The following is a 26,453-nucleotide window of genomic DNA, read 5'->3' on the forward strand; positions in this document are numbered from 1 at the left end:
GATTTTAGCTACTTTGCAACGCAATTTCATCTATTTTTTGGATGATTTCCATCCAGAAACAGCTATTTATTTCTCTAAAAAGTTGGCAACAGTATCTGTAATATTGTTTTTAGTGAGCTATTTTTTTTAATCAGTCTGGCAGTTTGGCCGTCAGTCTTGAGGCGGCACAGCTGGCTGATAAGCAAATGTAGTGCTGCCAACTTGTTTAATAGCCCTGCGTGTATAGGCTTTTCTCTGACATATGGAAACTCTTTTATTATTTTGGTTATTAAAAATAAATACAAATGTAATACACTTTCGTCGGCGTCGAAGTTATAAAAATAGCTCAAGATGCAGTCCTCGCTAAAAACAATTATAATGATAAGTAATTAATTTTCTGTTTTTCATTATCGATTTATAGCATGCAGATATTAGTTAATCGAACAGCTGTTAACCAAAACAAATGAGGAAAACATAAGAAATTGCGCCTTTTCAAACCACATCCCGCTTTTTTTCTCTTTGGCGGTAAAATCGTGACCAATTTATGGTTAGTTTGTATACGGCAATCACATCGTGCGGTAGCATTTATTCAGACTAAGCTAATTTCATCATAAGACGCACCAGTTTGGTTAGAGTATCTTACAAATATTCACTTCTATTTGCTCAGGACAAAGCTTAGCTGGACTAATGGCCATGGCAGCAGATTGTGCAAGAAAGGGACAAAAATATGCCCAGGACACGCAACCGTTTACGGTGTTAATTGAAGGAAACATTGGCAGTGGAAAGACAACGTATTTAAACCATTTTCTGAAAGTTGAAAAAGATGTCTGTCTTATCACAGAGCCGGTGGAAAAGTGGCGTAATGTGAATGGTGTAAATTTGCTGGCTAAAATGTATGAGGATCCCAAGAAATGGGCAATGCCCTTTCAGTCGTACGTCACATTAACGATGCTGCAGGCACATACACAGCCAACAAACAAAAAGTTGAAAATAATAGAGCGTTCCATTTATAGCTCACGGTAAGTACTTTCCGCGGAGATGAATCGCTTTTTACTCTCTCTAAAACTTACTTCTCGTTGCAGCTATTGTTTTGTAGAGAATATGTACCGGAATGGATCTTTGGAGCTGGGCATGTACAACACACTTCAGGAATGGTACAAGTTTATTGAGCAATCGATCCACGTGCAGGCCGACCTAATTATTTATCTACGCACCACTCCCGAGGTGGTCTTTGAGCGGATGAGGGAACGTGCACGTTCCGAGGAGAGTTGTGTACCATTGAAATATTTGCAGGAGTTGCATGAACTGCATGAGGATTGGCTCATACACCAGCGGCGTCCACAGCAATGCAAGGTTAATAGAATGACACTCAAATGCCACTAATGTTATAAGCATTAACTTTCCTTTGATGTTATTATAGGTTCTTGTATTGGATGCCGATCTGAATCTGGAGAACATTGGCAGCGAGTACCAGCGTTCGGAGACGAGCATTTTTGATGCAATCTCAAGTGCACATCAGCCTCCAGCGGTGCTGGTGTCGCCCAGTAAACTTCAAAGAATGTCCAGCTAACTGAAGATTGAAAGTACAAGTATGGACACATCTAGCAGAATATATTTATAACTATATTTAATAATTTAACCCAGAAGTCTGCTAGATTCACAGACTCTGAATACACATTTCCTATTTAATTTTAATTGTTTGGGTACGAAATTTTATATATAACCCAGGCAACATATTCTTTAATCTTAAGTTTAATTGTGTAATCTGTACTTACCTTCAATTTGAACGTTTATAATCACTATTATATTATATACCTATTAACTTACATTCTAAGCTGAAAATAAAATAAACATCGCTGTTGGCATTTGAGATAGTGTAACTGTTCTTGGAATTTCCGTGGTGCATGTGCTAAGATCGTATTCCATTTGTGATTTTATAATTAACAAGCGGTTTGGCACTGTAAAATAGGGTTCATCGATTTTTTTCCCAAAAAAAGTGGTGACCCAAGTTCCTAATCTGAGATATTATCACCAAGAAACTATAGTTCTAAATTCAATATCACGTCCCCGCTTTTTGAGTTGAAAAATTTGGTGTTTTTAATCCTTACACGGACGAAAGTAATCCTTTATGGAGTATTGGTCATTGATTTTGAAAGTCCTGGTCCTAACAAGAGTTTAAATAACAATCTTTTCAGGAACGAACTAAAAACACTAAAGATATTCTAATAACGTATGCCAAAAATTTAAAAAAAAATACATTTTCAACTCAAAAACCGGGGACTAGGAATATATAGATATGACTGGATTGACACCTGGCAAGAATTAAACTAACTAGGTTATTGTGTATCACATATTTATTACTGTATGTATAGTTATTACAAGATCTTATATCTAACATTATGTTAATATGGTAACCTATCAGAATCCGGTTTCTCCGCCTCCATTTTTTATAACGGATGCGACGCGCCATGTCATCGACTCATAAAGCCCATTGATTTTATTCACAAGCTCCTCATCACTGTGCCAAATGTCGTAGAGCACAGATCGGAACTCGCTGACTGTTTGTGGTGCCTGACTTTGGAGTTTTGGCTCAATGATGGCCATTAGTTGCTCCAGAAGATTCAAATCATTGCAATTCGGTAATTCTGGGCCCACCAGAGTGTCCACAAATATTTCCTTAGGCGTCGAACCATCCAGAGTCTTGAAGTCGTCCATGTTGAATATATTGCGCCAGTCCTGGACTGTCCATTCCTCATGAGCACGTGCCCATTCCAAGCGCCGTTGCCTAACCTCTGTGCTCAAGCCTCCGCCTCCAAGTCTCGACTTAATCTCACTGATTCGCCGTTGAAGAGTGCGACGACTGACTTCAATACCGTAACGAGTTTGGAGCTCACGCTGCACATCAATCGAAGTATATTGAGGATGATCGGATAGCATCTGCTCCACCAACTTGCTGTTCCCAAACACCTTCGGTCGTCCCACTGTTCGGTAGTTTTCCATGGGCATAGATCTCAGCTTTAATTTACCAACGTTCTCATCATGTTGCTCGCAGTCTTTAATGCAGGTCGCAACGCTTTCCACATCACACTCTAGGATCTGTGCGATCTCCTCATAGCTGTACGACTCCTTCAGAGTCTTCACCAGATTCCGTACATCTGAACCAAGCACCATTATCATGCAGTGTTAAAATTAAACTTGTTGGCCGTGCCAAAATCACAGGACGATTGTGGCAACTCGAAGTTGAGCGTCGGATTTTATAGGATGACAGGTAAAAAGTTATCATCAGTTAACTACTTGGGTTTATGGCATGTGGAGGACGTGAGGGATTAGCAATACCTTTTTACGGGTATTTCAGGTATCAGCTGCAATATCGACATTAACTGAACATAGTTTTCAACATTTAACCTACAAACGAAACTAAAGTTTGTTTTCTAGGGTTGTAAATAATCATCGATCAACCGATCACTTTTTTTTTAGCTGTGTGTAATTCACGATCATCGATGTTTTTGCAAACTTTCCTGTAACTACTCTCTTTTCAACGTCAAAGGCTAATTAAACTGGAAGCGAAATGACCGCTGAATACAAAACTCCAAATAAAAAAACCGTATAAAAAAATTGTATATGGAGTTTTTCATTGCAAGTTCCGCTGTTTTTTTTATTATCTTTTCATTCCGCGGTCGTTTCGCTTTCAGTCTAACTAGTCCTTTAAAAGCAAATGCCAGTTATAATTTAAAATGCATTATTAATACTTACTTTGTTTTGTTGTTTGTTCTTTTCATAACATACAACACTTATATTAGTTATAGGTTGTCTTCATTCTTGTTTTATTCCAAAACCAATTTTTTTTTGTCTTAGTAACATCGAGTAATAATTTTTCCCACTCCAATTATCCAATTATAATTGAATTATTCACAACTCTAATCTTTCCCCCAAATAAAATAGAAAATTCAATGATTTCCGTACTTGCAATTTAATATGAAGACGATCTTATGTTGGATGCAATTGTAGAATTACAAAAATAAATGTAAAAAACTTGTACATGTGAGTTAGTTATTTCTACAATAGGAAATGCATTTCTGCAAATGGTCAAATATTGTTAAAAATATATGCCAGTTTTTGTCTTTTCCTGTTATTATACGTGTATGTAAGTTTTTTTTATCCATTTACGATGAACTAGTTAGAGCTATTCATATTGTGCCGAAGGCGTTTAAGGCCCGTTTGAATGTAAAACGAAGGGTGATGGAAAGGATTAATAGGACTAGGGACTGGGGGACAGTCCTCGAGGACCACCTGGGCAGTAGTAGCTATCCATGAGTAAAGGGAAGGCAGCATAATTAGTTAAGGATGAGCAAAACGTATGCTAGATACAAATGAATGTTAGAAGGATTAGCAGGAGCTTGATTGGAATTGTACAATTAAATAAATAACGCTAAACGTATGCCTAATTGCTTTTCTACATTCATGTGCTAGATTTTTGATTTGTTTTTCCTTTTTCTTTTCATATTCATATTCATTTTCCTTTCATTTCTTTGCTGTTTCTCCGGCGCAACCAAGTGCCAAGCAGCCTAGTGTACTTTTAATTATAACTTTGTGGATTTGTTTGTTTGTGTATTGGTTGGGGGACTGTTGTGGGCGCCACGTTAGTCATCCAGATCGATATCTGAATCATCGGAGTCATAGCCGCCACGTATGGTTTTCTGTGGGCGGTTTATAAACGGCTTTCGTTTCACATCTGGTGGCTGCATCAGATCACCTTTGTATTCGATAGCACCCGAGTGGGCGATACGCCACTCGAGCATTTCTGTGGAAAAGTCATCGCAGTTGCCCAAATCGGAGAAGCCGACAATGAAGTCCTTGGTTTTACTGTCCTTCACCAGGGCTATAGTTGGTATCACCTTAATGCGCAGACGTTGTGTCAGAAAGGGACTCTTCTCAGCATTCACCTTGCAGAATTTCGCCTCAATATGCTTGGCGGCGAGTATTTTCAGGTGCATGTCGACAATGCGACAGCGCTCTGTGCTATCTCTGTAGAAGTGGCACACAATGTTGGGCGATTTCTTGGATACCTCAAAGAACTCCTTCTCGTCAGCCAACTCGGAATACGTGCCGTGACCCTGAAATGTTCTTATTAAGGAATATAACACACAAAACGAAAAACTTGTGTCACTTACATTTCTTAGCCATTCCTGCTTTTTATTGTTTAGCTTTTTCATTTCCTGTATCCGCTTTTCACGTAAGGCTTTCAAGTCCTCCGTGTCCAAGTTGTCCAAGCGATCGAACTCTTGATCTAGCTGCTGTTCAATCACCTGCGCAGCAGCAAATAATTGATTTTCCAATATTTGCGCCATGTCTTCGATAGCTTTATATCTATATCTGTGTAGGTGCACTTGCTTCTTGTGGCAGCAACTGATTTGTATCTATTTTCTTGTCTTATTATGTTTGTATATGTAAGAGAAATGTACGCACTGTGCATTTACATACGTGTGCGTGTTATTACAAATGTTTTGTTTGTGTGTATGCGTGTCCGGCATAAATGAAAGGCGTATCCAGATGCAGATGCGTCATGTTTTGTGAAAAATTCAATAAAGTAGCCAGCGTTAGTCAAAAAGCACAATCAAATGAAATAAAGCTACATATAAATATTCGATTGGGCGAGTACTTACATTAAATTTTCACTGATTTCATTTATTTATCAAAGTTTATTTGAGAGAGATTTTTTACTTATTAGCCGTGTGGTATGTCGATTGTACAAGCAAATCGACTGGCAAGTTATCAAATACCGAATGGGAAATTTATCGAAACATATTTAATAATTTGGTATTTTGCTAAACTCTTTCGGGATGAGAAGTTACAAAATTAATTCTAAAACAAAAACTTAAAAAATCGACAAAATTTTAACATATGTTCTGCAAACATTTGAATTATACCTTTAAAAATAAGAAAATTTAAATAAAGGTACATTTATTCGGTGTACCTATTTTTTGAGATTTGCCTCTTTTGTTGGGTAGAAAAATCGAGCCAGATCGGAAATTTTTGCTGGGGTGGCAACCTTTGGTTTAAGACGCCGCGTTAGTTTTTTAATTTTTTCGTTGGCGTCGGTTGCGTTTTGGATCCGCTAAAATTACAAACTTGAGCAACAAAAAAACTTGTGCATAATATATTTATTGGTCTATTAAGAAAAAGGTTTGTTGTGTTTGCATATGCATAAATATATATTTATATTTATTCTATTAGTGAAATGTAGGGTGTGCTTATAGTTTTGTTGTTGCGGTAGGATTTGAGTAAGGTGTAGATAAAATATTGCGCACAGTTGCCGGGCTTCGGTTGCATTGTGCAAAATACTGTGAATTCAACGATATATACAAACTAGAAATTTAAAACAATGCGGAATATGTGTGTGTTCTTTACGTGCACAAAATAGCCGCGTAAATATACGTACCCATGCGTACATAAATGTGTCTGTCTGTAAGTACAAATTGATTGTTTGTCGCTGCAGCTTCCGCCATTTTTAAAACAAACCCCGTCAATTGAGCCTGTCTGGTACAGTGGTGGCAAAGCACAAAGGAACAGAGCAACGTGATAGAACTTTGACAGAATTAAAAGATGATCAATTACTATTTAATTGAATTCGGACCAATTTAATATAAATTGTGTAAAATAATTAATAAGGAGCTTCATTTAAAATATAATGTTTTTATTTAAACTGTTGCAAACAGTGATCAATATTTTGGCGCGCACTATAAGCCGCCTTTTTATCTTGATGCCTTTGTTACAGAATTAAAAATAGGGAAAAAGGTTAGTTTTATTAAATGTTTATATAACGATCAGGTCGAACAGACGCAAAAATTCTGAAAATGTAAACATGAAATTTAATTAAAAACTACAGACATGCTCTATGTATATTTACATACAAACATTCGCTTATTTATGCTGATGATAATCTCGTGTGTATGTATGTGTGTGTGTGTGTATGGTTTGCATTGTTGAGTTTATTAAACTCTGCTGGCATACAAAGAGCACATCAAAACAAAATGCGAAAAGGAATTACAATAATGTCGGCGTGAGGGCTTGGCGCATAATTGCAAGCATACATTGCATGTGTATTTGTGTTTTGATTGCCGTCTGACACAGCATCTCTCTCTGTGTGTGTGTATGTCGTATCTTTCTCTCTGTTGGTTTATTTTTTGCGTTGCACTTTCTAAAAGAAAATCTCAACTCACTTGCCCATTGCAATTTCTAAACAGCTTCTTCCCCTCTCTGCACCGCTGAACTTGTTTTATACTCTGTTGCCATAAAAGTGTACAAAAAGGGTATGACAAACTTGCAAATATGTTTGGTGTACAGATCAGAAAGAGACAGCAGTTACATTTTTGCAATATTTATCGATTATCGATCTCTTACGTTTTAATTTCCCCTTTTGCCAATGTGCTCAATGACCGTTACGCTGGTTATTTGAAAACAATCTTGAACCTTATACTTTTTTCTGGTTCGAATCTACGGGGAACTTTTCAAGCCACTCTCGTAAGTATACATCGGAAGCCCTTTGGAAATTTGTGGGGGAGCAGACTTGTTCAACCTGAACGATGTCTGTGCGTTTAAACAAGGGACTGTCCCAATGATTGCTTCCAGAATTCTTGCCTGCAACCATTTTCATACCTAACGACTTATTTAAACATATATCGCTAGTTGCTGGAAAATCCTAATTATTATTACGATTTATTCGCGAGCAGCTGTTGCTCATAAACATATTCCTTGGACAGATGGCACACGCAGGTAGCGTTATTGCTCCTCATCCTCATCCTTGGCTACCTGAATGCATTCCAGGGTCCTACTTAAACTCCTGCTCGCTCTTTGACCAGACTATACCAAGTATAGACATCAAACTGTCAACACGTGCTCGAAAATCAGAAAACGCTAAGCGTCCGAGATTAACGAATAAAAGATTATATTTAGAAACTGCATTTGTGATTGAATAGGTTCTAGTCAGCCAAGCAACAACTACAAAAACTGTGGTAAGTGCACTGACAAAGCCGGTTCCATGCGACTATGGGAGGAATGTGGAATGTGGTTACACTGACAACAACGTAAACAAACCGCAGTGTTTGCTCTTGAATAATATATGAAGCGTGTTTAGATTTCCGTTGTACTCTTTCGATTTCGTTGCACTTGAAGTGTGAAAGATACTATAAACTTGGTTTTCAATTGAATCTCAGACCCACGCCGAGCAGTTTAAATAAGATTGTAATGTATTCATCCAGTCGTACTTATGCCTCACTTTTTATTTATCTCAATAGATCGTGCAACACGACAATACAGGAAGCACAAAGGATCTAATGCTTAGCAAAATGGCACAGTCGAGCAATGTAGGAGGAGGAGGAGGAGGCGGCGGTCCAGCTGCCGGTGGACGTCGAGTGCCGCTCTCGTTGAGCAGCAACAGCGGCAGCAGTGGAAGCAGCGCAGTGTCCCGGCTCCAGCAAGCAGCTGGAAGCAATGGACGCTCGAATAGTCCACAAAATAGCAGCAATACAAACAAGAAAAATGAACAGATGATGGGCAATGGACCATTTGTATCCATTAAGAAAACAAGCTCAAGCCAGAAGCAATCCACGGCTGCCAGCTCTTCCACTGCCAAAGATGAGGAAAAGAAGGGTCAAAACGGAGTAAACAAATCTTCAAACAGCAATCCAAAGTCCTCCCAATCCAATGGCAGCTCCAACACCGTCGCCAAGGAGCAGCCGAAGCCGAAGGAGAAGCCGACCGAAAAGAAGGAGCCGACCAAATCAGAAGCTAAGCAGGAGGAAGCCCAACCGATTGTGAAGGAGCCCGAAATTGAGACCAAAGTTGCAACTGTCGACTCGAAGCAGAACAAAGCTCCAGTGTCTGAAGTAATTGATGTGGAGAAGGAGCCTGATGTGGTCATTGTACCCACAACACCAACTTCCGAGCGCAAATCATCGCGTCGGGTGTCGGGAGCCAATCAACAAAAAACTCCCAACAAGGCGGAGCAAATCGAATCATCGCCAGTTCAGAAGAAAGCTGAGCAACCTGAAGAACAGCAGCCACCAGTAGCCGCTGTGGAAGATGTGGAGATGGAGACGCTTGCTGTCGAGGCATCGCCCATAAGGAGCGTGGCAAGCGCACAGCCAGCAGCCACATCCACACCAGGTCGCAATCTGTTTGGTTTCCGCAGCAGCAGCAAGCAGACCAACGAGGTGGACTTGGCCACACAGCCATCCAGTTCGCCAGCATCTGTGCCGGCACGTAGCTTTGCTCCGATTAGCGGACGACGCAGCATTCGTCCGACTACATCGTTGACGCCCGGCAAATTGGGCAACTACAGATGCCTCAACACCAGCGAGCTGGACACCTCCGGCTGCACCAACACTAGTATGAATGCCACCGTTGGGTCCGAAATACCCAACTGCTCATCGTTTTCGTTCTCATTCTTTGGACGCGGACGCAAACGTGAGCGCACTCCGCCTCCACTATCCGGCAGCCAGTCGACCAGTGATCTGGGCCATGATGTTGAGATGTCGCCCCCAAAGCGAGCACGTTTCGAGTTGTTCAGCCTGAACTTGGCATCGCCATTTAGCATGCTGCGCTCACGCTTCTCCAAAGCAACCATTAGCACGCCATCATCGCGCCAGCGTCTTGACCAAACACCACCAGCTGGCGAGGATGAGGTGGGTGAGAAGGGTGAGGTGCAAAATGTGTCGGGCATTGTCATTCAAGAGGAGGAGGAGCAACAGCTTAACAAATCGTCGGCCAGCAACGAACAAGTTACTGTGGGCCAGGAAGCCGGTCTAGAGACGCCCAAGAAGAGTGGCTCGCCAATGGAGGGTGCCGGAGAGGAGAAGGAAGTGGACGCGAAGAAAGCGGATCAAGGCGATGATGTTGTAGCCAATCTGCCATCTGCTGATGTGGAGGTGTCTACCGAGATCGAAGGTCCCAACAGATCCCGCTGCGCCATAATGTGAGCGTGTCTTGCTCCTCACACACTCCAATCCCGAACCTTCCCCCTCCCAATACAGCTAGCTCTTAAGACTTATATCATACATTAGTAGCGTCATCTCTTTGGTAATTTGTGTTCTTGCTTATAATTACATGTTAAGAGTAAGCACCTAAGTTGGGTCAAAACCAACGCCATGTACGAGTGTAGGCTGCTCTTTTCCGGCTTTAAAGAACTGTTAGCCATACGCTATAGTCATGGACAGCCCGATTTACCAACAGTTGCGATTTCTTGCTGCATATCTCTCAGTCGTTCGACAGAGATATACACCGACAAATCGATATGCATATATAGATATAAGAAAAAAAAATGATTTCAGTGTACCCAAACAACGTTAGGTACAATAACAAAAACAAATACATTTGTAGAACCCGATCTAAAATACAAACACATGTAGATTTAGCTGTAACAGATTTTTAAGATTTACGTATTTCCGAGTTTTCTGTATTTTATTCGTCAATGTATTTGTGTAATACGTAATACAAGAGTGTAAAGAATGTATTTTATAAATAAAGAACATTTTTATTAAGCGAATTGTGTTTTTATTATACAAAAGATCTTTAAAATGTATCGGAATTCCGTAGTCACAAATTAAGGTCAGCGTGCTGTCATTTCAACAAGATTTAATTTGGAATTAATATGTAAGCCACTAGAAACAAAATATATATATAATACTTTATTTTTCCAACAAAACCTAATAAAATTATTTCTATGCGCGCGAATTGTGTCAAGCAACAGCGTACTAGCCTATTATTTGAAATCAACGTGCATATTTAGTGCTGTCAACTTGCTGTAAAAGCAACCCTGTAAGTAAATTGAAAATTACCCAACACTAAAGCCGAAGGCAGATATCGACGCGCTGTTTAAATTGTTTCTTTGAAAATATTTAATATTATTTAAATGATTGCTGCCCACTTCAATTGCTATATTAATTGCATAATTAAAGCACATGACAGGAGCATGCTGATCACGTTGCAAGACTGATTAATTTCGTTAAACATTTTGCGCGCGAATTGTTGTTGGAGAAACACACAAAATAAGAAGATAAAACAGAAGTTAAAGGATAACATGGAACACGCTGATGTGGCGGCTTCGCATATTGAGCTGCAAATTGACTACAAAACGCCAAAGAAAACCAGTTCACTGATCGAGAGTGAGGCATTGTTGGATAAAATCAACATCTTAACCACCAAACCGGAGAATCAATCGCACAATGCCAAGGTAAATGAATTTGAATAACTTTTACTGTTACCACACACACACATACGCACGTCCCGTTACTTTGCTGTTGTCTCTTATCCACACACATATGTACTTATTTTATCTTACTTATCTCACCCACTCACTTCCTTTGCCGCTGCAGCTGCCCACCATTAAGGATTTTGTGATTATTAAACCCATCAGCCGTGGAGCATTCGGCAAGGTGTTCCTGGGCTACAAGCTCAATGATCCCAACAAACTGTTTGCCATCAAGGTGATGCGCAAGTCGGAGATGATCAACAAGAACATGGTATCCCAGGTGATAACCGAACGGAACGCCTTGGCGCTGTCCCGCTCACCATTCTGTGTGAATCTGTTTTACTCGCTGCAATCGCTGTCCTCCGTTTACCTGGTCATGGAGTACATGGTGGGTGGTGATCTCAAGTCACTGCTGGCCATGTACGGTTACTTTGACGAGGCGACGGCTCGCTTCTATGTGGCCGAAACAGTCATGGCTCTGCAGTATCTACATCAGCACGGGATTGTCCATCGCGACATTAAGCCGGACAACATGCTCATCTCGTCCACGGGCCATGTTAAGCTGACGGACTTTGGTCTGAGCAAAATTGAAATGCGTCGCGATCTGGAGATATCCGATCTCATCAACTGTTCGCCTAATCTGAATGCCCGCACTCCTGGCCAGCTGTTGTCGCTCACCTCGCATTTGTCCTTCGGATCCGATAAGAAAGTGCACGATTACGGCGCTGTCGGAGGATGTGCCACGATGCCAGTTAACGGCACGGGAACCTCACACTTAATGCAGGCCATCAACAAGCACAGTCTGATCATGGAGTCATCTGACAGCGAGGCAGACACATCCCTCAACGACGCTGAGAAGACGAACGACAGTAAAATCTCTGGTGTTTCACCATTTTTCTCCGCTGAAGAGGTCAACGTGTCCATCACGCACACCTGTACCACCAATACCAACGTAAGAGTTGGCATACGCCTTGTAATCTATGTATATTCATTTATCTTCCTTCGCTCCTAGCTTCTGGACAGCAGTTCGTCCTCGTATCACACCTGCACATCGGCGGAGATTAGCAAGAGCTCACCGCCACTGGAGGAGGCAACAGCCGCGGGCGGGGCTCCTCCGGCAACCAGCAAGCGACGCGTCGAGTTTGTCCTGGACAACATCAGTGCCAATGCACGCAGCAATTGCCAGGTGAGTGTCCTTCACTGGGCGATTCAATTGCCCATTGTCTTACTTTCATTCTGCATTATTATCTATCATCTTGAAAGGGCTGCAAATTGGCCGAGCAGGACAAAAACAACATTGTTGCCAACAGCGACTCTAAAGATGTCGCCAAGTTGGAAAACACAAACGAAGTCTCGTTTGAGTTTTCCATGGTGCGCCGGCGTTCGCTCGACGAGGTGCGTTGGATTCTCTGTCCTTGTGTGTGTGTCTCTCTCTCTCCCTCTCTGTCTCTCCTAGTTTGTGTGCTTGCAATGTCCGAAGATTAGTCCAAGCTGTAAGAATCTGTCCAGCTGTTAAAAGATAAATAGTTAAGGGATTCGTGTCAGTATTTACAATTATATCAAGATAGGTCCAATAACAGTCAGAAAATATTCATATTTTTACCCCAAAAAAAGGGACAAACACGGGTGGCAGACCCCATAAAATACATATATTTTTGATCAGGATTAACAGCCGAGTCGATTTAGTCGATGTCCGTCTGTCTGTCCGTCCGTCCGCCTGTTTAAACGGGTCGATCTCACAGACTATAAGAGCTAAAGACTTCAAACTTGGTATGTAGGCTCCTGGACACCGTACGCAGATCAAGTTTTTTTTATTTTTGGATCGGACCTTTATATCATATAGCCGCCATAGGAATGATAGGTCGAAGAATAAGTTTTAGTATACTTCTTACTTCTTTGTTTTTTGAGATATCTCAAACAATTGAACACAATATACATCTGGTCTGGTGTTATACATTCTGACCAAATTTGGTTCAAATCGGTCAACTATATCATATAGCTGCCATAGGAACAATCTGTCGAAAATCAACTTTTTGCACAGAGTACCTGGGCACAGGGTATCCTAATGTGCGGTGTGCTCGATTGTAGCCGTAGAGGCGGTGTCCCCTTTTTTTTTGATAAGGGTCCTGCTGTATATCTATAACATAAGTAAAGGGTTTCATGTTGAAACTATTATTGGTATCAAATTTTAATAATACATATTCTTACTTCAATCAGCGCAATCGGAACTTAAAGCTGCAGGAGGACTCCGGTGTGTCAAGTCGAAAGGGTGATGATAATTCGAGTTGTCATCTAAATCTGAATAGCGAAAGCACCGCTTCTTCCATTGAGAAGCATACTGAGAATCTCAGTCATTCGAAGGAGGAGTACAGCTGCTCCGACTACTCACGCAGGTTCATTTTCACCAGACTGGAAAAGAGTCCTTGCAAAAGTAACTAATCGTTTATTTATTGCAGCTATAACTTGACAAACAACGCCAATGAGCTAAGTGGAATACGCATGAATTCCCCGTTTCGTAATCTCTCAAAGCATTTCAAGCGACCTGATTTTCTGCGCGGCATGAAGCGTAAAATCAATCTGGTCAATCGATCAGATAATATGTCCAGTATGGAAGTCGATGGACACGGCAATTCTAGTGCTAGCACCGGCTTAACCCAAGAGATCGAGATACTAAATATTGGCAGCAGCACACCAAAGAAACGCAAGGCACGTTCATCGCCCATTCGGGGAGTGCTTAAGGTGCGTTCCCTCTCCGACGACGAGCTGCCCATGCAACATCTGCTGGGCCCCGAAGCCAGCGTTGCCAATGTGGTCTTCTCGACACCAGTGTCCTCACAGAAGTTGCCACGGCGCGATGGCGGTCTGCTGGGCAAGCTGAAGGCTACAAGATTCGCCCTGCCGCTGTCCATTGAGAACAAAAAGCGTGAGCATGCGACCCAGGAGAAGCTGTCCAGTGTGCAGTATCATCTAAAGCTGGCCGATGATCCGACAATGTCGCCTATTAACCATGGTGTTGGTAGCGTGCCCAAGACGCCCAAAAACACAAACATGAACATAAATACACCGTTTCGAACGCCCAAATCTGTGCGACGTGGCATGCGGGTCTCTAATGAACGCATCCTTGGCACACCCGACTACTTGGCGCCGGAATTACTGATGAAACAGGGACATGGTCCTGCCGTCGACTGGTGGGCGCTGGGCGTGTGCTTTTACGAGTTCATGACCGGCATACCGCCTTTTAATGATGAAACGCCTCAGAAAGTATTTGACAACATTCTTAACAAAAGTAAGTAAAAGATGCACTGCATCAGATTTTTATCATACTATATATTTGAATGTGTGTTGCAGACATTGAATGGCCCGAAGGCGATGAGGCTTTGTCGACGGAAGCCATGGAGGCTGTGGAACTGATGTTGACCATGGATCCCGCGGAGCGTCCAGCTGCCAAGGAAGTGCAACAGATGCGGTACTTTGTCGGCATCGATTGGGAGAACATTGGTCACATGGAGCCACCGTTTGTGCCCACTCCTGACAATCCTACCGACACCGGCTACTTTGAGGCGCGCAATAATCTACAGCATCTGCAGCTATCCAACTTTGCACTGGATGATTGAAGGTCGTCTCTTGCACGAGTTAATTAGATTTTAATGTTTTAAGTGTTATTTATATGCCATATATAGAAATTTGCGCTTGTGTCATTTTATTTATATATATATATTTCTTTGTTATCGTTCGATTAGCTCAATATTTGTATACTCGTAATCAATGTAATCCTTATTGTACCATTCGAAATGTTTCGCCATCGTTAAGGCGATCATGTTTAACGCTCGATTTCGGGTTTGTTACTGTAACTACGCTTAAAAAAATAGCTTCAAGTATACATGCTAGAAACTGATTAAATTATACTAATTATACTCTTAAGGATGAAGCAATTCAATCTTTTTTATCATAGAACGGATATAACTGTTTGTATTGAGAAAAACGAGATGAGTGGTGAAAGAAAGCTAGTTAAAATATTTTGAAAATACCAAAACAGAATGTTTAGTGATGTTTCGCGTTTATTATAATCAAGTTATTTGACATATACTTGCGACTTCTGCTTTTAACTCTTATAAAAAAAATACAATTTGAATTGATTGATGCAATTTAGAAAATAGCAAAAAATGATCACTTTATTTCCCTTATATGCTTTAGTAATTAGGTATACAAAATAACACAATTGGCTGCCCATAAGTATGATAATTAGTTAGCTTTAAGCTTAAAATCGCAGTCCCATACCTCCGGAATGGTCGTAAGGAAGCTCTGCTCATAGAAAACGTCGATCAGCCGACAGATTAAATGGGGAACAGCACGCAGATCGGGCAATAGTTGTTCCTTGAGAATGCTTACGGCCCTGACGATCAACGGCTTAACATCGTTGAACTTTTTATTGGCCAACAACATGGCCAGCTCCCGCATGCCGCTCTCGTACTCCTCGCAGGGCAATCGCAAGTCACGACTGGCCGGGAATAGCGAAAAGATTACACATGCCAAGCATCGGGTCAGCACCTTGCGTCTGCAAGCGAGAAACATGGAATTGGTAAGCATTACAGATAATAATTTAGCATGTATTTAGAACCTGTTGGTAATGCTCTCCGATTTCAAGCCAATAACGCCCAGCAGACCATCGCTCCAACCCTCAGCTTTGGTTGAGGCTATTTGAAGATGACGTGCCAGCATGCAGAGTGGTTTCTTTACAAGCTGTGATCCTTGAAGCAGTTTACAGCCACGCGAGATGATCAGTCCCCAAACGAGAGCTAGACGCGGCTCGGTCTGGGGATCTGTTTTAAGATTCTCCAGCAGCTGTGTCAGGTCCTGTAGAAAAGTGATCTTCTCACCATCCGTTTCGATCTCCTCCAGTTTGTAGAGCACAAAGACGTGCAGTGAAAAGAAATAGCCGCCCTGCAAGACTGGCATTAGTTCCAGCTTGGGCAGCGACATTTGCAGCGCCTCGAATAATCCTTGCCAGCTGGGCGCATGCCAGGGAGCGCTCTCCGTGGACTGCCGGAAATAGCACTCAATGCTCGACTCCAACAGCGAGTATATGCAAGATATATATGTGTTGAGATGCCCAATTGCAGGAAGAGCGGCACACATCACAGGATTTGCCGGAGCACACTGCTGTTGCCAGCGCACCATGGTTTGGATGTGGAGGCTGCAAGTAGATGAAGGGATTAAATGAGTTATTTAGTCGCCCAATCATTTGAGTGTGTGCGCTCACTTTGAGATCTCCTCGCTTTGGGTCTGTGTGGGTGCAACCAACTCCAGCATCAGATTTAGTGCTTCACGACGCTGCTCCTCCGGTGTGCGATGCTCACTAGAACCACCAATGGCCTGGTCAATGGATTGCAACAGCTCTAGAAAGGCGTTGGTAAAGCTGCGTTCACCCTCCTTGGTAGCCAACAGCTTTTTGTGCTTGGCTCCACAGACACGCTGCATCCGGACAATGGAGCGAGTGTAGAGCATTCGCTTCAACGATGCCTGCACCACGGCACTTTGTGTACTGCTCTCCGGCAACATGGCGCAGGCCACGCGAAGAAGACTGCAGAAAGTTGATAATTAATGTACTCCTCAATCAATTGTATGAAATTTACTTACTCCAGAACAGCACGATCCGCGTAGTTGCTCTCAGTGGGTAGCTTTAGAACAATGGCAGGTTCCACGCTGGATACGAACCACTTAAGCAACTGCTCCAGTTCACTGTACTCGACGAGATGCCATGGATACTTGATAGCATCCTCTAGAATTTTGCTGGTATTGGGATGCATATGAATGTTCGGCTCAAAGGCCATTTTAACAAAGATGCCAAAAAGACGCGATAATATTTCTGGGGATTGCGGCATCTGTGCAAACCACGCGTTCCAGTCAATCCTCATGAAGATGTGGCCCAGCATTGCATGTGATTCGGGTACGAACCGCTGCAGACTCCCATAGAATAGATCGATATGCTTGGCCGGCGGAAGGAAACGCTCCCAGGGTAGCTGAGCGAGACCCTCATGCATGGGCGACAGCACATGCCTGGCCACGCTGTGCTGGGCAAAGTGGTGGACATACCAAGCAAACGTGTGCTCCAGTATTTGATTCGAAGCGGGCAGATACTGGACCACCTGAAGCACACTGACAATGAAGGATCTAATCAGGAGCTTGCTACTGTCCACTTGAGCCTCACTCCACGGCAGCAAAATCTTGCCCTGATCGGGACTAAGCTGACGTATCCAGTGTGCTGCCGCGCCTGCTCCTAATTCAGTTTGCTCCGTGTATGGGATTAACCAGGGTGCATATGTCTCCACAATGGAGCCGAAGACAATGTCGCTAACTGTAAGAATAAAAGAAGATTTTAACATTTGAATTGTGGTTATTTGGAATTTACTCACTCTGATCCGCCAAGAGCTCTTGGTAGCTGCAAATGGCAGTGGCTATAAGCACGTGTCCAAAACAGGTGAACCACATGACCAGCGGCTGGCAATACTCCTTGTGCTTGGGATACAGTCCATGCAGGCCATGATGCAGTCGCTCCTTTTGAAAATGTCGTGCAAACAACAGCAACGTATCCGTGGCCGCTTTCAGCGTGAACAACTTCTGACGGCGGGAAAAGTCCACGGCCACCTCGTGAAGTTGCACCTCGCTGCTGTTGAGGGTGAGGGACGCGCTGTTTGCAGTTGATAGGAGCGCGTTAAGTAGATCCAGCAGCACCACTGGCATTAGCTTCTGATCGGATATGCGATCGAGCACCAGCTGCATAACCTCGCCATAATGCTGAGGAAAGTCGTACGTGAAGATGTGCACCAGCTGTCGTCGGAACTGATCCTGCAACAGGCTGCTGTCTGGCTGCGACCAGGACTCGAGACCCTGGAGCACGAGCGATAGTAGGCGATTGATTTCGCTCAGCTTGGGCTGATTGGACTCCAGCCAGGTGAGCAGATCGAACTTGGAGAGCAGCACGAAGAGAATCTTGGTATCGCAACGCTTCAAATGGGAGTCAATGAGGAACTGATACATGTCCAGAAAGTGTTTGACATCGGTGCGACAAGGCACAAATACTTTGGCCAGCAGCTTCATTAGATCTCCACGTCTCAGTGCCAGTCTGAGTACATGCAATCCCTGCTCCGCCTGCTCGGCTTGTATAAACACCTATAATTCAGGAGTATAATTGTAATTTTTCAAATTAAAACTATAAAATAAGTGCACAAAAATTAATTGTTGATTATTACTATAATTATTATATTATTAATACAAAATAAAACTTTAAAAATGTCAATATTTATGATTAAAAAAAAAAAATACAATGGATTTATTTCTTTTCATTTTTAGTATAACATATATAAAACAAGACTTGAATTTTATTAAGGAAATCAATAAAAGAAGTGAAACTAATTTGTATTATAATAATTTTAAATAAAAAAGTGCATACTTTTCAGAGAAACCTCATCCAAACAAAGGTATATCTGAGATTTACAAATATAATTTCCTTTCAACTCGTAACTCGTAATTAATTCAAACAGAAATACATTATATACTTACACCCAGTTGCTCCAGTATTTCCGAATAGAAATCATTGGTGGGAGGAAACTTCATGGTCGTATAATTCATGTTCTCCACCACATGATAGAAGAAGTCCACTCCAATCGCTGTAACCATTTTGTTCGAGGTGGATTGTGCCTGCAACAACTGCAAAGTATAGCTGCCCATCTCAATAATGGCCTGTGCAAAGCCATCCACATTCAACGTCAACATCTCCTCAATGATCTTGTCATGCCGATCCCGATTCTGTTCCTGTTTCCGGGAAATCTGATCGTTGCGACGTATGTGCTCACCCACCACTTTAATTGTCGCCGCCTGTGTGCAATTGCGTTTGAAAATCAGGGATGCGCACTCCTTGCGCCTCATCTCCTCGTATGGAACCATCTGATACAGTGCGGGAACTCGTTCCAGATAGTTCAAGTTCAACGAATTCAACGCCGAGGTATTATAATGCACTTTGCTGAAATTGTAACAGATTTAATATTTGAATATCTTGTTGTTGCAATGGGTTTTTTGAATTTTTTATGTTTATTACCAATTCTTCGTGAAACTGGTTATATATGTATGTAAGGGTTGTTTTATACTAGTTACGACATAAGATGTTGCCTAAAAGTTGAAATTTAGAATTAAAAATTTTGAATTTTCAATATACCCATTGCATCTTAACAGATTGCTGGCAAAATATTAATAAAATAAAATTCATACATTCACTACTTTTCACTTTTTCATTTTCAACTGTTATAACTGTGCCAAAATTTAACCGATTTAATTGAGTATGAAAGTTTGATCTTAATTTGAATTTTGAATTGATTATGGGTCAATTTTTATTCTATCTAAAAAATTAATTAATTTTGGTCAGCATTGTTTACATTTCCCGCACTTACCCCTTGAAAATTTTCAAAAACTTCAAACTGTCATACTTTCATATACTTTTTCAAAACTATCCCAATATATAATTTTGGTCATTATTTGGACTCTAATCACTTACTTCGCGGTACTGTTCAAAGTTTGTATGCGACGCTTAAGCTCGGGCAGCGTCTTTCCATCGATGGGTCGTTTCTGAATAAGCTCAGGATGACTGTGATTCGGTGGAGGGAGACGCTTGTCGTAGGTGGCCAGGTGGTTCTTGATCCGTTGAGCGGGTGGCAATCGAGCCTTGGCTGGCAGAGGATTGCGAAGTGGCATTTGATTATGCGTTCGATATATCTTGGCAGTCCATTGATTCGCCTGCTCGCGCTGATCCTTGCGCAGGTCGGCGAGACAAAGGAACTCTGTCCAATGGGCCACATGACCGTTAAGCAGCTCTCGCAATTTGTCGCTGTTGTATTGTGCCGGCAATTGAGTGGCATCGTTTGCGAATCTATTGATCTGGGTATCCTCTAGCCAAAGGGCACAGCTTTGCATGAGCTTTGTGCAACTGCGATACATATGAGCAGCCGCTTCGTCCTGGGCTCGCTTACTGGCAATGGCAGCGTAATATACCTCAGCGGATTTCAGTTGCGTCTTTATTGTCTTCATCAGCGTCACATTTTGCTCGTAAAACTTTTCGGCAACGCCCAAATTTTGATCGATATTCCTGACATCGCACTCGACTGGCACCCGCCATAAATAGAGCTCAAAGAACTTTTGACAGACAATCGGGAAAAGCGCATGTGTTGTGTCCATGGTGGCCAAGAGCTGGGCGTACTTGTAGATCACAAGCTGCTTGGCGGGGAACGGATTGATCTTGGTCAGCGACAGGGTTTTCTTCAGCGCCTGCTCCACTGTTTGGCCAGAAAGCTGACGCAACAATTCGGGCCAAAAGCGAGTATCCTGAAGCCTAAATTCAATGTCCAGAAGCACAAGATTAAGCCAAGAATACTGTGGCCACAGTTGAGGAACACGTGAGTCCGCCTGCCCGCCAAAGAATCCTTTAAGTCCTGTCGCTTTGGACGGCATCTTCCAATCCGTGTATTCCTAGCAACAAAATAAATTCCTGTATAGGTTTTCAGAATATGTGTTTGGAATTAAAGAGATGTACCTTAAAGTAGTTGTAAAAGAACTCGACTGCCTGCACACGACAATCGGTGAACTGATAGGAGACGCAGAGCATTTTGTCCAGAAGGTAGAGAACGTGCGAGTTCTGGGCCCAATACGGCAGAGATGTGAAGCAATTTAGCCAGACATTTATTAGATTCAAAGGTGAGCAGAGACCGTAGCTGGAAGCAGGACAATGTGATAAATGTCAATTGAGAACTGTGGAATAATTACTTGCCTCGTGTAGGAGACAATCTGATGGTGCAGCATGTTGTCCAGCAGCTCGAGAATTGGACCAATAGAATTGGCATATACCATATCCTTGGCGATCTTCAGGTATGTTCTGTCCGCGTTGAGCAACGTTGTAAGTAATTTCTGGAAACTGTGAGAAGAATGTGAGTCTTTGTAACTTTGCTTTCTTTATCTTTACATTACCTCTCGCAGTTAGCCAGCGTGTCAGGAGTTTCCAGGAACAAGGGTATAATCAGCTCGAGACTGCGAATGACAGCTGCATGACGATGATCGTTGAGCAGTTGTTGCAGCAATTCGAATCCATGCTGGCATATGACGGGAATGGAATGACCGTGTAGACTGACTAATACACCAACATACAGCGCCAGCGGACGTTGTTCACTGACACCCTGCCAGATCATGTCCAGGCGTTTCACATCTGGCACAAAGAGCAGCGGCTCCGTTGGATGCTGCAGAGTTCTCTTGACTGACTCTGTGCTCTGATCCATCAGATGCAGTCGAAGCATGGAGATCATGCGCCAGCACCAATTGGTGAATTGTTCCCGACTGGACTGCGTCGAGTCGATTAGTGAGGACACTTGACGCACACTCTCCGAGATACCAGAGGCACCAATTACCTCAGGCGCGTGATTGTTCATAGCTTCGGTCACCAGGCAGGCCATGCGCACATGAATGTTGTGGGGTAAGTAAAAACGACCCTCGTCATCAAAACTCCAGTTCAGATGACCAATAATCAGGCGCGCCAATTGGTTCTCCGATGTCTGGTAATCAAAGTGAAGCAACCAGTTGGAAAGTAGCTCAAAGCTCTCCATACTAGGTCGCCAATTCTCCAGGGGCAGCGCCTTGAATAGATACGCAGCTTGTTCGATCTCTCCAAAGCGTGCCTTCAGCTGCACCAATATACAATCCAGGAGATCCTCATAGGTCAACGAAATGTTTACCAACATATCACGTGCACTTTTATAGCAAAACTCTCGAGTGCTTTGATGGATAAACCCGATCTGTAGAAGGATGCAAATGTTGTTAGTGAAAATTGATGGATTGTGTTGATTACGCACCTCGAATATGGTCAGGCAAATGATTCGGATGAGTGGTCTGTCCTTGATGATGTCCCGACCATTGGCCATTTCAAAGAAGGCTTGCAGCAAATAGTACATATCCTCGGGCGAGATATCTGCATTGGCCACGTCAAACTTACTCCAGAATTCCGTCTGATAGATTGTCTCCATGTCGGCGGCTAACTTTGTACTCAGATTGCTGGGAAAGCCAACATTAAGGTAGTAAAATAGATGCCAGATGATATCAGCATGAAGCGTGCTATAGGGCAGAGTGGAGAAATACTGCCAGGTGCCCAGATTACGGGATCGATAGATGTAACTGCAGGCGCGGATAAGTAACGCCTGCATCTCCAGCTCAATGCGTTCACAAAGTTCCTGCGACTTGGGTAAATTGTTGTTTCTGGAAATGAATGTAGTTGTGGAATCTATATCTGTAGAAACTGGATTGCAGAGACAGCTTACATAAAGAGCTCGTGGTAATCGGAGATATACTGCAGAGAGTGACGCACCAGGCGTCCCAATCGCTTGGCCAGCTGCTTGTAGCGTTCATTGTTGTAGGTCAACATGCCCTCGCCGAGTGTCTCCACCAGCTGAGCGAAAAAGGCAACCACGGTGAGCATTTTCTGTGGCGTTATCATGTCCGGTTCAATGATGTAGTCATCGAGAAACTTTTCAATGCACATGGCCGAGCTGGAAATGAAGATTATTAATGGTATGAGTACCTCGGGCGAATGCCAAATATATGTATTTGGAAGATTTACAAATACATAGAGCATAATTAAAAAAAAGTATAAAAAGGAAGACAAATTTAAATAAATTAAAGAACACAAACAGAAATAAAAATAAATATTAAACAATAGTATGAAAAAATTTAGAAAACCGAAATCCAAAATTTTTTTCAAAAAATTTTACTATTAAAAAATGTGTTTTTTACTTTGGATTCTTATAATTTTAGCTATCCCAATTCATGTTTTCAAATTATTATTTCCTAATTACAAGTTACCTAGTGTTGTGTTCCTTATTTTGGATTTTCAATTTTGCTATTTAAATTGTTCTTTTGCCAGAAATTCTCTTAATATATCAAGCATTTGTTAATGCATATCTTACGTAAAGAGTTTATCGAAGGGCAGCTGATTGAGCAATGCTATAAGATCACATTCCTTGACACCAACATATTCTCCAGTGGGTGTGAGAGTGTCTTCGCCATCCGAGTCCACAACTGTCCAGCGCTCACTGCCACCAGTTGACTCCGACAGCTCTTTTTGTGCTTGAGCCTGGCTTTTAAGATACTCGTTGCGCTTTTGAATTGGCAGCAGAAGGATTTGCAGTACAGCTACGAAGTGATTGAGCTCTGGTGAATTTAATGCCAAAGGTAGTTCATTGGGCTGTGTGCCCTTGGGTTTCATCTGCCTTGGACCCATGCCTGGAAGCTGCAGAAACTCCGCCGCCCAAACTCCCACTCCGTTGGGACAGCGCAAGATGTTAAAGAGTAGAAACCAATGATCCTCCTTGGTGGCCAACAGCAGCTGCAGTGCAACAAGTTTTCGCAACCAAAGCTTCAGATCGGCATCAAAATTCTGCGAGAACAGTAACGTTTCTTAATGATTAATCAAAAGAATATCAGTAGAGAAGGAATACCGCATTGGGGCTGGGCCTTCGAGCGAAGTTGAAGAGGATGCCAATAGCTCGCCTCAACTGAGTCAAACACTGCAAGGCGTCATCACTCAATCTGTAGTGTAAATCAATAGATGCCTGGGGATCCACGACGGGATACGCGAGGAGCTCGTTGATTATCTGATCAATTTTGACTTTGGTTATCTTAGTTGCTATTAGATTTGTGGTATACGTATGGCAGACCAGGTCGTAGAGACTTGTTAATGCTGCCGAGGCACCCTCCAGCTTTATGGGATCCACCTTAATGCGTCTGCGAAGGAGAAACAGGATTAAGTATTACAATTTCAATAATTTGGGATGAGGTAGGTTTCACTCACTCGTAGGTTATAGTCTCGCTGACCAGATTGTTGTCGTGACAATTGGCACTAAAGGTGCGTGTTACCGGAACTCGAGTCCACACCTGTTGCTGTGTGTCCTGGCAGTCCTTGCGCCTCTCCTTTATGTCGTGCACGTTGGAAGTTAACTTGTCCTGCAGATTGTAGTACTCCTGCAATTGCAGATAGAGGGGATCCGATTCGCTGGACTCAAGTAGTGTGCTCATAAGGAACTCCAGTTCAAATTGCTTGGCCAGTTCCAAATCGGGACATTGATAGATTTCTCTTAGCTGCTCGTTGGTAAACGGTTTCAGCTGGCTGCTGGCAAGTGCAAAGCCGGGAGACCGAGCTGCTTGTGATTTGTAGACAATCCGAGACTGTTGCTCCTCGATGAGCGCATTCGTTAGCCGGATAGGCTGGAGATTGGGATATTGCACGAGGGGAACGCTTGTCGAGGGCGCAGTGGGTGCACTGGGAACTGCATCAGGTTCTTTCTCCAAAATGTCATTTTGAGTTTTAATTTCTGTTTTGTCGGCTATTGTTGTTGTATTCATTGTTATCACTTCGGGCACAACATCACTTGATATGCAACAGTCGTGACTAATGATTGTCTCCGTCTTGCTGTTCCCACTGTTGGCCATTGCAGCCACACGCTCGAACTCTTCCAGAAGCGACGCATTTTCCTCTTGTCTTTGTTCTTGTATTTTACTTGTTGATAACTCATCATGCTCTTCTTCTTCCTCCTGCTGCCTTTGATCGTTGGACACGCTCTGCTTTTTTGTTTTCTATATGCATTTGTTTGTTTGCAATTCTTATTTTGTTCGCCATTTGTTTAACCATTTACTTACCTTTTTTGGCTTTGCCAAAGTTGCCATTTTTATTTTTTTATCTACAAATTACTTATTTGTTCGACTTTTACTATTCGACTCTGTTGCGCGTTGTGTATTTCGTTGCGCCGCTAACATTAAAATCCCCCACAAATTGCATATTGTCAACGACAGTGATGAGCAAACAGTTCAAGCTAATTTTAATCGGCACTTTAAGTAGCTCAAAATTAGAATTAATTGATAACATATCAGCATATCAAAGTAGAAAATTTGTATTTGATAAAATCGTAACTCCCACTAACTTATTATTTGTAGTTAATTTAATTTTTGACATCTTAATTGTTGGCTTTAGCTTTTATCGAGCTTATTAATTGTTGTCATCACTGTTATCAATCAGCTGTGTAAGAAATAGTTATCGAAAAACAGCTGGGTGACTATGTGCGATGGGCAGCACTGTAAATATGAATACGGCAGCACTTTTTTGCGCTACAACTTGACGAAACATTTGAAATCTGTGGATTAAACTGTTGCTAGTCAAAATGTTTACACTGTGTTTAATAATTATTTTTTATAATTATTATAATGATTAGTGTGTTTCGAAAATAAAAATAAATAAAAATCAAATACACCACATTTTCGCAGTTGATACAAATTTGCAATGAACATTTATTTATGTAAATAAAACTCGCTTAATTATTGAACAAAATGTTGAGCTTAAAATTGAGTTATTGCCTTTTCTTACATATACTTAAGTACATACACATTAAATTGTTATTCTACGATACGCATCTCGACTATCTGTTTAAGATCTAACGATATGCGTAACTGTATACTCTTGTACAGTAAGTAATCACAGCATCTTTATCGACTTTTTACACGGAAGGCGTACGACTTACTCCCCTCATTAATTGCTCTAAAATATAGCTTAGCTTAATAATTACGGACTAAGTACAGACTAAGTGTTTATTTGTATATGTACGTAGTTTCGGAGGGTTCTAGTAAGGGACTCAGAACGTCGTCTTTGAGCCGAGGTGTCGATAGACACCCGTTTCCCCTGAGGGCACGGTATCGAGTTGTATTCTGCTGTTACTGCAAATGGAACTACGACGTTCGTTGTTGTCGTTGGTTGAATTTGTAAACTGTATGGATATTGGACTATTCTTTTCCTCGTTGGCATCAAAAGCATGATTGATCTTTTCCACCTTGCAGGTCGTCGTTGCAGATGAGTTGCTGCTACTGCCTCGATTCAGGCCGGATTCCTCCTCGTGCTTAATGTAATATGGCTTTGGGACGTTCAGGCGCTCGTAGCAACGGAAGATGAGCGGGTGCAGCAGCTTGGCATCGTACTCGTCGTCCGCATGCTGGGTCAGGCAGCTGATTAAGGTGCCAATGAGAACCGTCAATGCTGTGCCAATCAAACTGTAGTACATAAAGCTAATGGAGTAGAAGGTCTCCAAAGGCGTCCTAGAAAGAGCAAGAAAGAGTGTAAATGTCAGCATCACAAGTCAATTAAATCTGGTCTAGA

At 42.2% G+C, this 26,453-nt stretch overlaps 7 protein-coding genes across 11 annotated transcripts in view; 3 read left to right on the forward strand and 4 right to left on the reverse strand.

Annotated features, from left to right (window-relative positions):
* The first annotated feature begins 222 nt into the window (after positions 1-222).
* LOC117792155 (deoxynucleoside kinase) lies at positions 223-1,859 on the forward strand. Of its 2 annotated transcripts, none has more exons than XM_034632171.1 (4): positions 223-364; positions 647-998; positions 1,062-1,332; positions 1,400-1,859. In XM_034632171.1, the coding sequence occupies exons 1-4, from the start codon at positions 331-333 to the stop codon at positions 1,547-1,549; spliced, it is 807 nt and encodes a 268-aa protein (XP_034488062.1). In that variant the 5' UTR covers positions 223-330; the 3' UTR covers positions 1,550-1,859. The 2 variants fall into 2 exon arrangements, with proteins under 2 accessions (XP_034488062.1, XP_034488063.1); XM_034632172.1 differs by lacking the exon at positions 223-364 and adding an exon at positions 508-526.
* A 459-nt stretch (positions 1,860-2,318) lies between these two features.
* Positions 2,319-3,390, reverse strand: LOC117790962. The gene has a single exon (XM_034630583.1). The coding sequence runs from the start codon at positions 3,154-3,156 to the stop codon at positions 2,398-2,400; it is 759 nt and encodes a 252-aa protein (XP_034486474.1). The 5' UTR covers positions 3,157-3,390; the 3' UTR covers positions 2,319-2,397.
* A 543-nt stretch (positions 3,391-3,933) lies between these two features.
* LOC117791240 (thioredoxin domain-containing protein 9) lies at positions 3,934-5,757 on the reverse strand. Its single transcript, XM_034630940.1, has 3 exons — positions 5,643-5,757; positions 5,151-5,444; positions 3,934-5,093 (listed from the first exon to the last, which is right to left on the reverse strand). Exons 2-3 carry the CDS (start codon positions 5,325-5,327, stop codon positions 4,620-4,622), a joined length of 651 nt encoding a protein of 216 aa, XP_034486831.1. The 5' UTR covers positions 5,328-5,444; positions 5,643-5,757; the 3' UTR covers positions 3,934-4,619.
* Positions 5,758-6,004: 247 nt separating this feature from the next.
* On the forward strand, positions 6,005-10,517 carry LOC117791185 (protein mel-28). Its single transcript, XM_034630866.1, has 2 exons — positions 6,005-6,162; positions 8,274-10,517. Exon 2 carries the CDS (start codon positions 8,313-8,315, stop codon positions 9,954-9,956), a length of 1,644 nt encoding a protein of 547 aa, XP_034486757.1. The 5' UTR covers positions 6,005-6,162; positions 8,274-8,312; the 3' UTR covers positions 9,957-10,517.
* Positions 10,518-10,808: 291 nt separating this feature from the next.
* Positions 10,809-15,148, forward strand: LOC117789619 (serine/threonine-protein kinase greatwall). Of its 2 annotated transcripts, XM_034628667.1 has the most exons (7): positions 10,809-11,209; positions 11,352-12,179; positions 12,240-12,413; positions 12,491-12,622; positions 13,445-13,620; positions 13,684-14,513; positions 14,576-15,148. In XM_034628667.1, the coding sequence occupies exons 1-7, from the start codon at positions 11,057-11,059 to the stop codon at positions 14,839-14,841; spliced, it is 2,559 nt and encodes an 852-aa protein (XP_034484558.1). In that variant the 5' UTR covers positions 10,809-11,056; the 3' UTR covers positions 14,842-15,148. The 2 variants fall into 2 exon arrangements, with proteins under 2 accessions (XP_034484558.1, XP_034484559.1); XM_034628668.1 differs by lacking the exon at positions 12,491-12,622.
* Positions 15,149-15,359: 211 nt separating this feature from the next.
* LOC117789618 (ectopic P granules protein 5 homolog) lies at positions 15,360-25,128 on the reverse strand. Its single transcript, XM_034628666.1, has 16 exons — positions 24,950-25,128; positions 24,105-24,886; positions 23,752-24,037; positions 23,221-23,690; positions 22,576-22,803; positions 22,114-22,513; positions 21,239-22,056; positions 21,042-21,185; positions 20,808-20,985; positions 19,776-20,743; positions 18,788-19,247; positions 17,641-18,397; positions 16,865-17,582; positions 16,488-16,808; positions 15,846-16,421; positions 15,360-15,782 (listed from the first exon to the last, which is right to left on the reverse strand). Exons 1-16 carry the CDS (start codon positions 24,974-24,976, stop codon positions 15,470-15,472), a joined length of 7,446 nt encoding a protein of 2,481 aa, XP_034484557.1. The 5' UTR covers positions 24,977-25,128; the 3' UTR covers positions 15,360-15,469.
* Positions 25,129-25,575: 447 nt separating this feature from the next.
* LOC117790514 (sodium-coupled monocarboxylate transporter 1) overlaps positions 25,576-26,453 on the reverse strand; it is a 38,700-nt gene continuing 37,822 nt past the window's right edge. For all 3 annotated transcript variants that reach the window (XM_034629977.1, XM_034629976.1, XM_034629978.1), the window contains one exon: positions 25,576-26,392. In XM_034629977.1, the coding sequence (XP_034485868.1) occupies positions 25,936-26,392 (457 nt within the window). In that variant the 3' untranslated portion in view covers positions 25,576-25,935. The remainder of the gene's footprint in view (positions 26,393-26,453) is intronic.

This window comes from Drosophila innubila (genome assembly GCF_004354385.1).
Source record: "Drosophila innubila isolate TH190305 chromosome 3R unlocalized genomic scaffold, UK_Dinn_1.0 2_E_3R, whole genome shotgun sequence".
Lineage (NCBI taxonomy): Eukaryota > Metazoa > Arthropoda > Insecta > Diptera > Drosophilidae > Drosophila > Drosophila innubila.

Excerpts from the sequence above, each read along its gene's own strand:
- LOC117790962 (XM_034630583.1), bottom strand. The coding sequence starts at position 3,156 with ATGATAATGGTGCTTGGTTCAGATGTACGGAATCTGGTGAAGACTCTG.
- LOC117791185 (XM_034630866.1), top strand. The coding sequence starts at position 8,313 with ATGCTTAGCAAAATGGCACAGTCGAGCAATGTAGGAGGAGGAGGAGGA.
- LOC117791240 (XM_034630940.1), bottom strand. The coding sequence starts at position 5,327 with ATGGCGCAAATATTGGAAAATCAATTATTTGCTGCTGCGCAGGTGATT. Across the intron at positions 5,094-5,150 it reads AGCAGGAATGGCTAAGAAAT|GGTCACGGCACGTATTCCGA; the intron begins GTAAGTGACACA and ends AGAACATTTCAG.
- LOC117789618 (XM_034628666.1), bottom strand. The coding sequence starts at position 24,976 with ATGGCAACTTTGGCAAAGCCAAAAAAG. Across the intron at positions 24,038-24,104 it reads AGCGAGACTATAACCTACGA|ACGCATTAAGGTGGATCCCA; the intron begins GTGAGTGAAACC and ends TCTCCTTCGCAG. Across the intron at positions 22,804-23,220 it reads CCCTTCGATAAACTCTTTAC|CTCGGCCATGTGCATTGAAA; the intron begins GTAAGATATGCA and ends CTTCATTTCCAG.
- LOC117792155 (XM_034632171.1), top strand. The coding sequence starts at position 331 with ATGCAGTCCTCGCTAAAAACAATTATAATGATAA. Across the intron at positions 365-646 it reads AAAAACAATTATAATGATAA|GACAAAGCTTAGCTGGACTA; the intron begins GTAATTAATTTT and ends CTATTTGCTCAG. Across the intron at positions 1,333-1,399 it reads GGCGTCCACAGCAATGCAAG|GTTCTTGTATTGGATGCCGA; the intron begins GTTAATAGAATG and ends ATGTTATTATAG.
- LOC117789619 (XM_034628667.1), top strand. The coding sequence starts at position 11,057 with ATGGAACACGCTGATGTGGCGGCTTCGCATATTGAGCTGCAAATTGAC. Across the intron at positions 11,210-11,351 it reads ATCAATCGCACAATGCCAAG|CTGCCCACCATTAAGGATTT; the intron begins GTAAATGAATTT and ends TTGCCGCTGCAG. Across the intron at positions 12,623-13,444 it reads GCCGGCGTTCGCTCGACGAG|CGCAATCGGAACTTAAAGCT; the intron begins GTGCGTTGGATT and ends TACTTCAATCAG.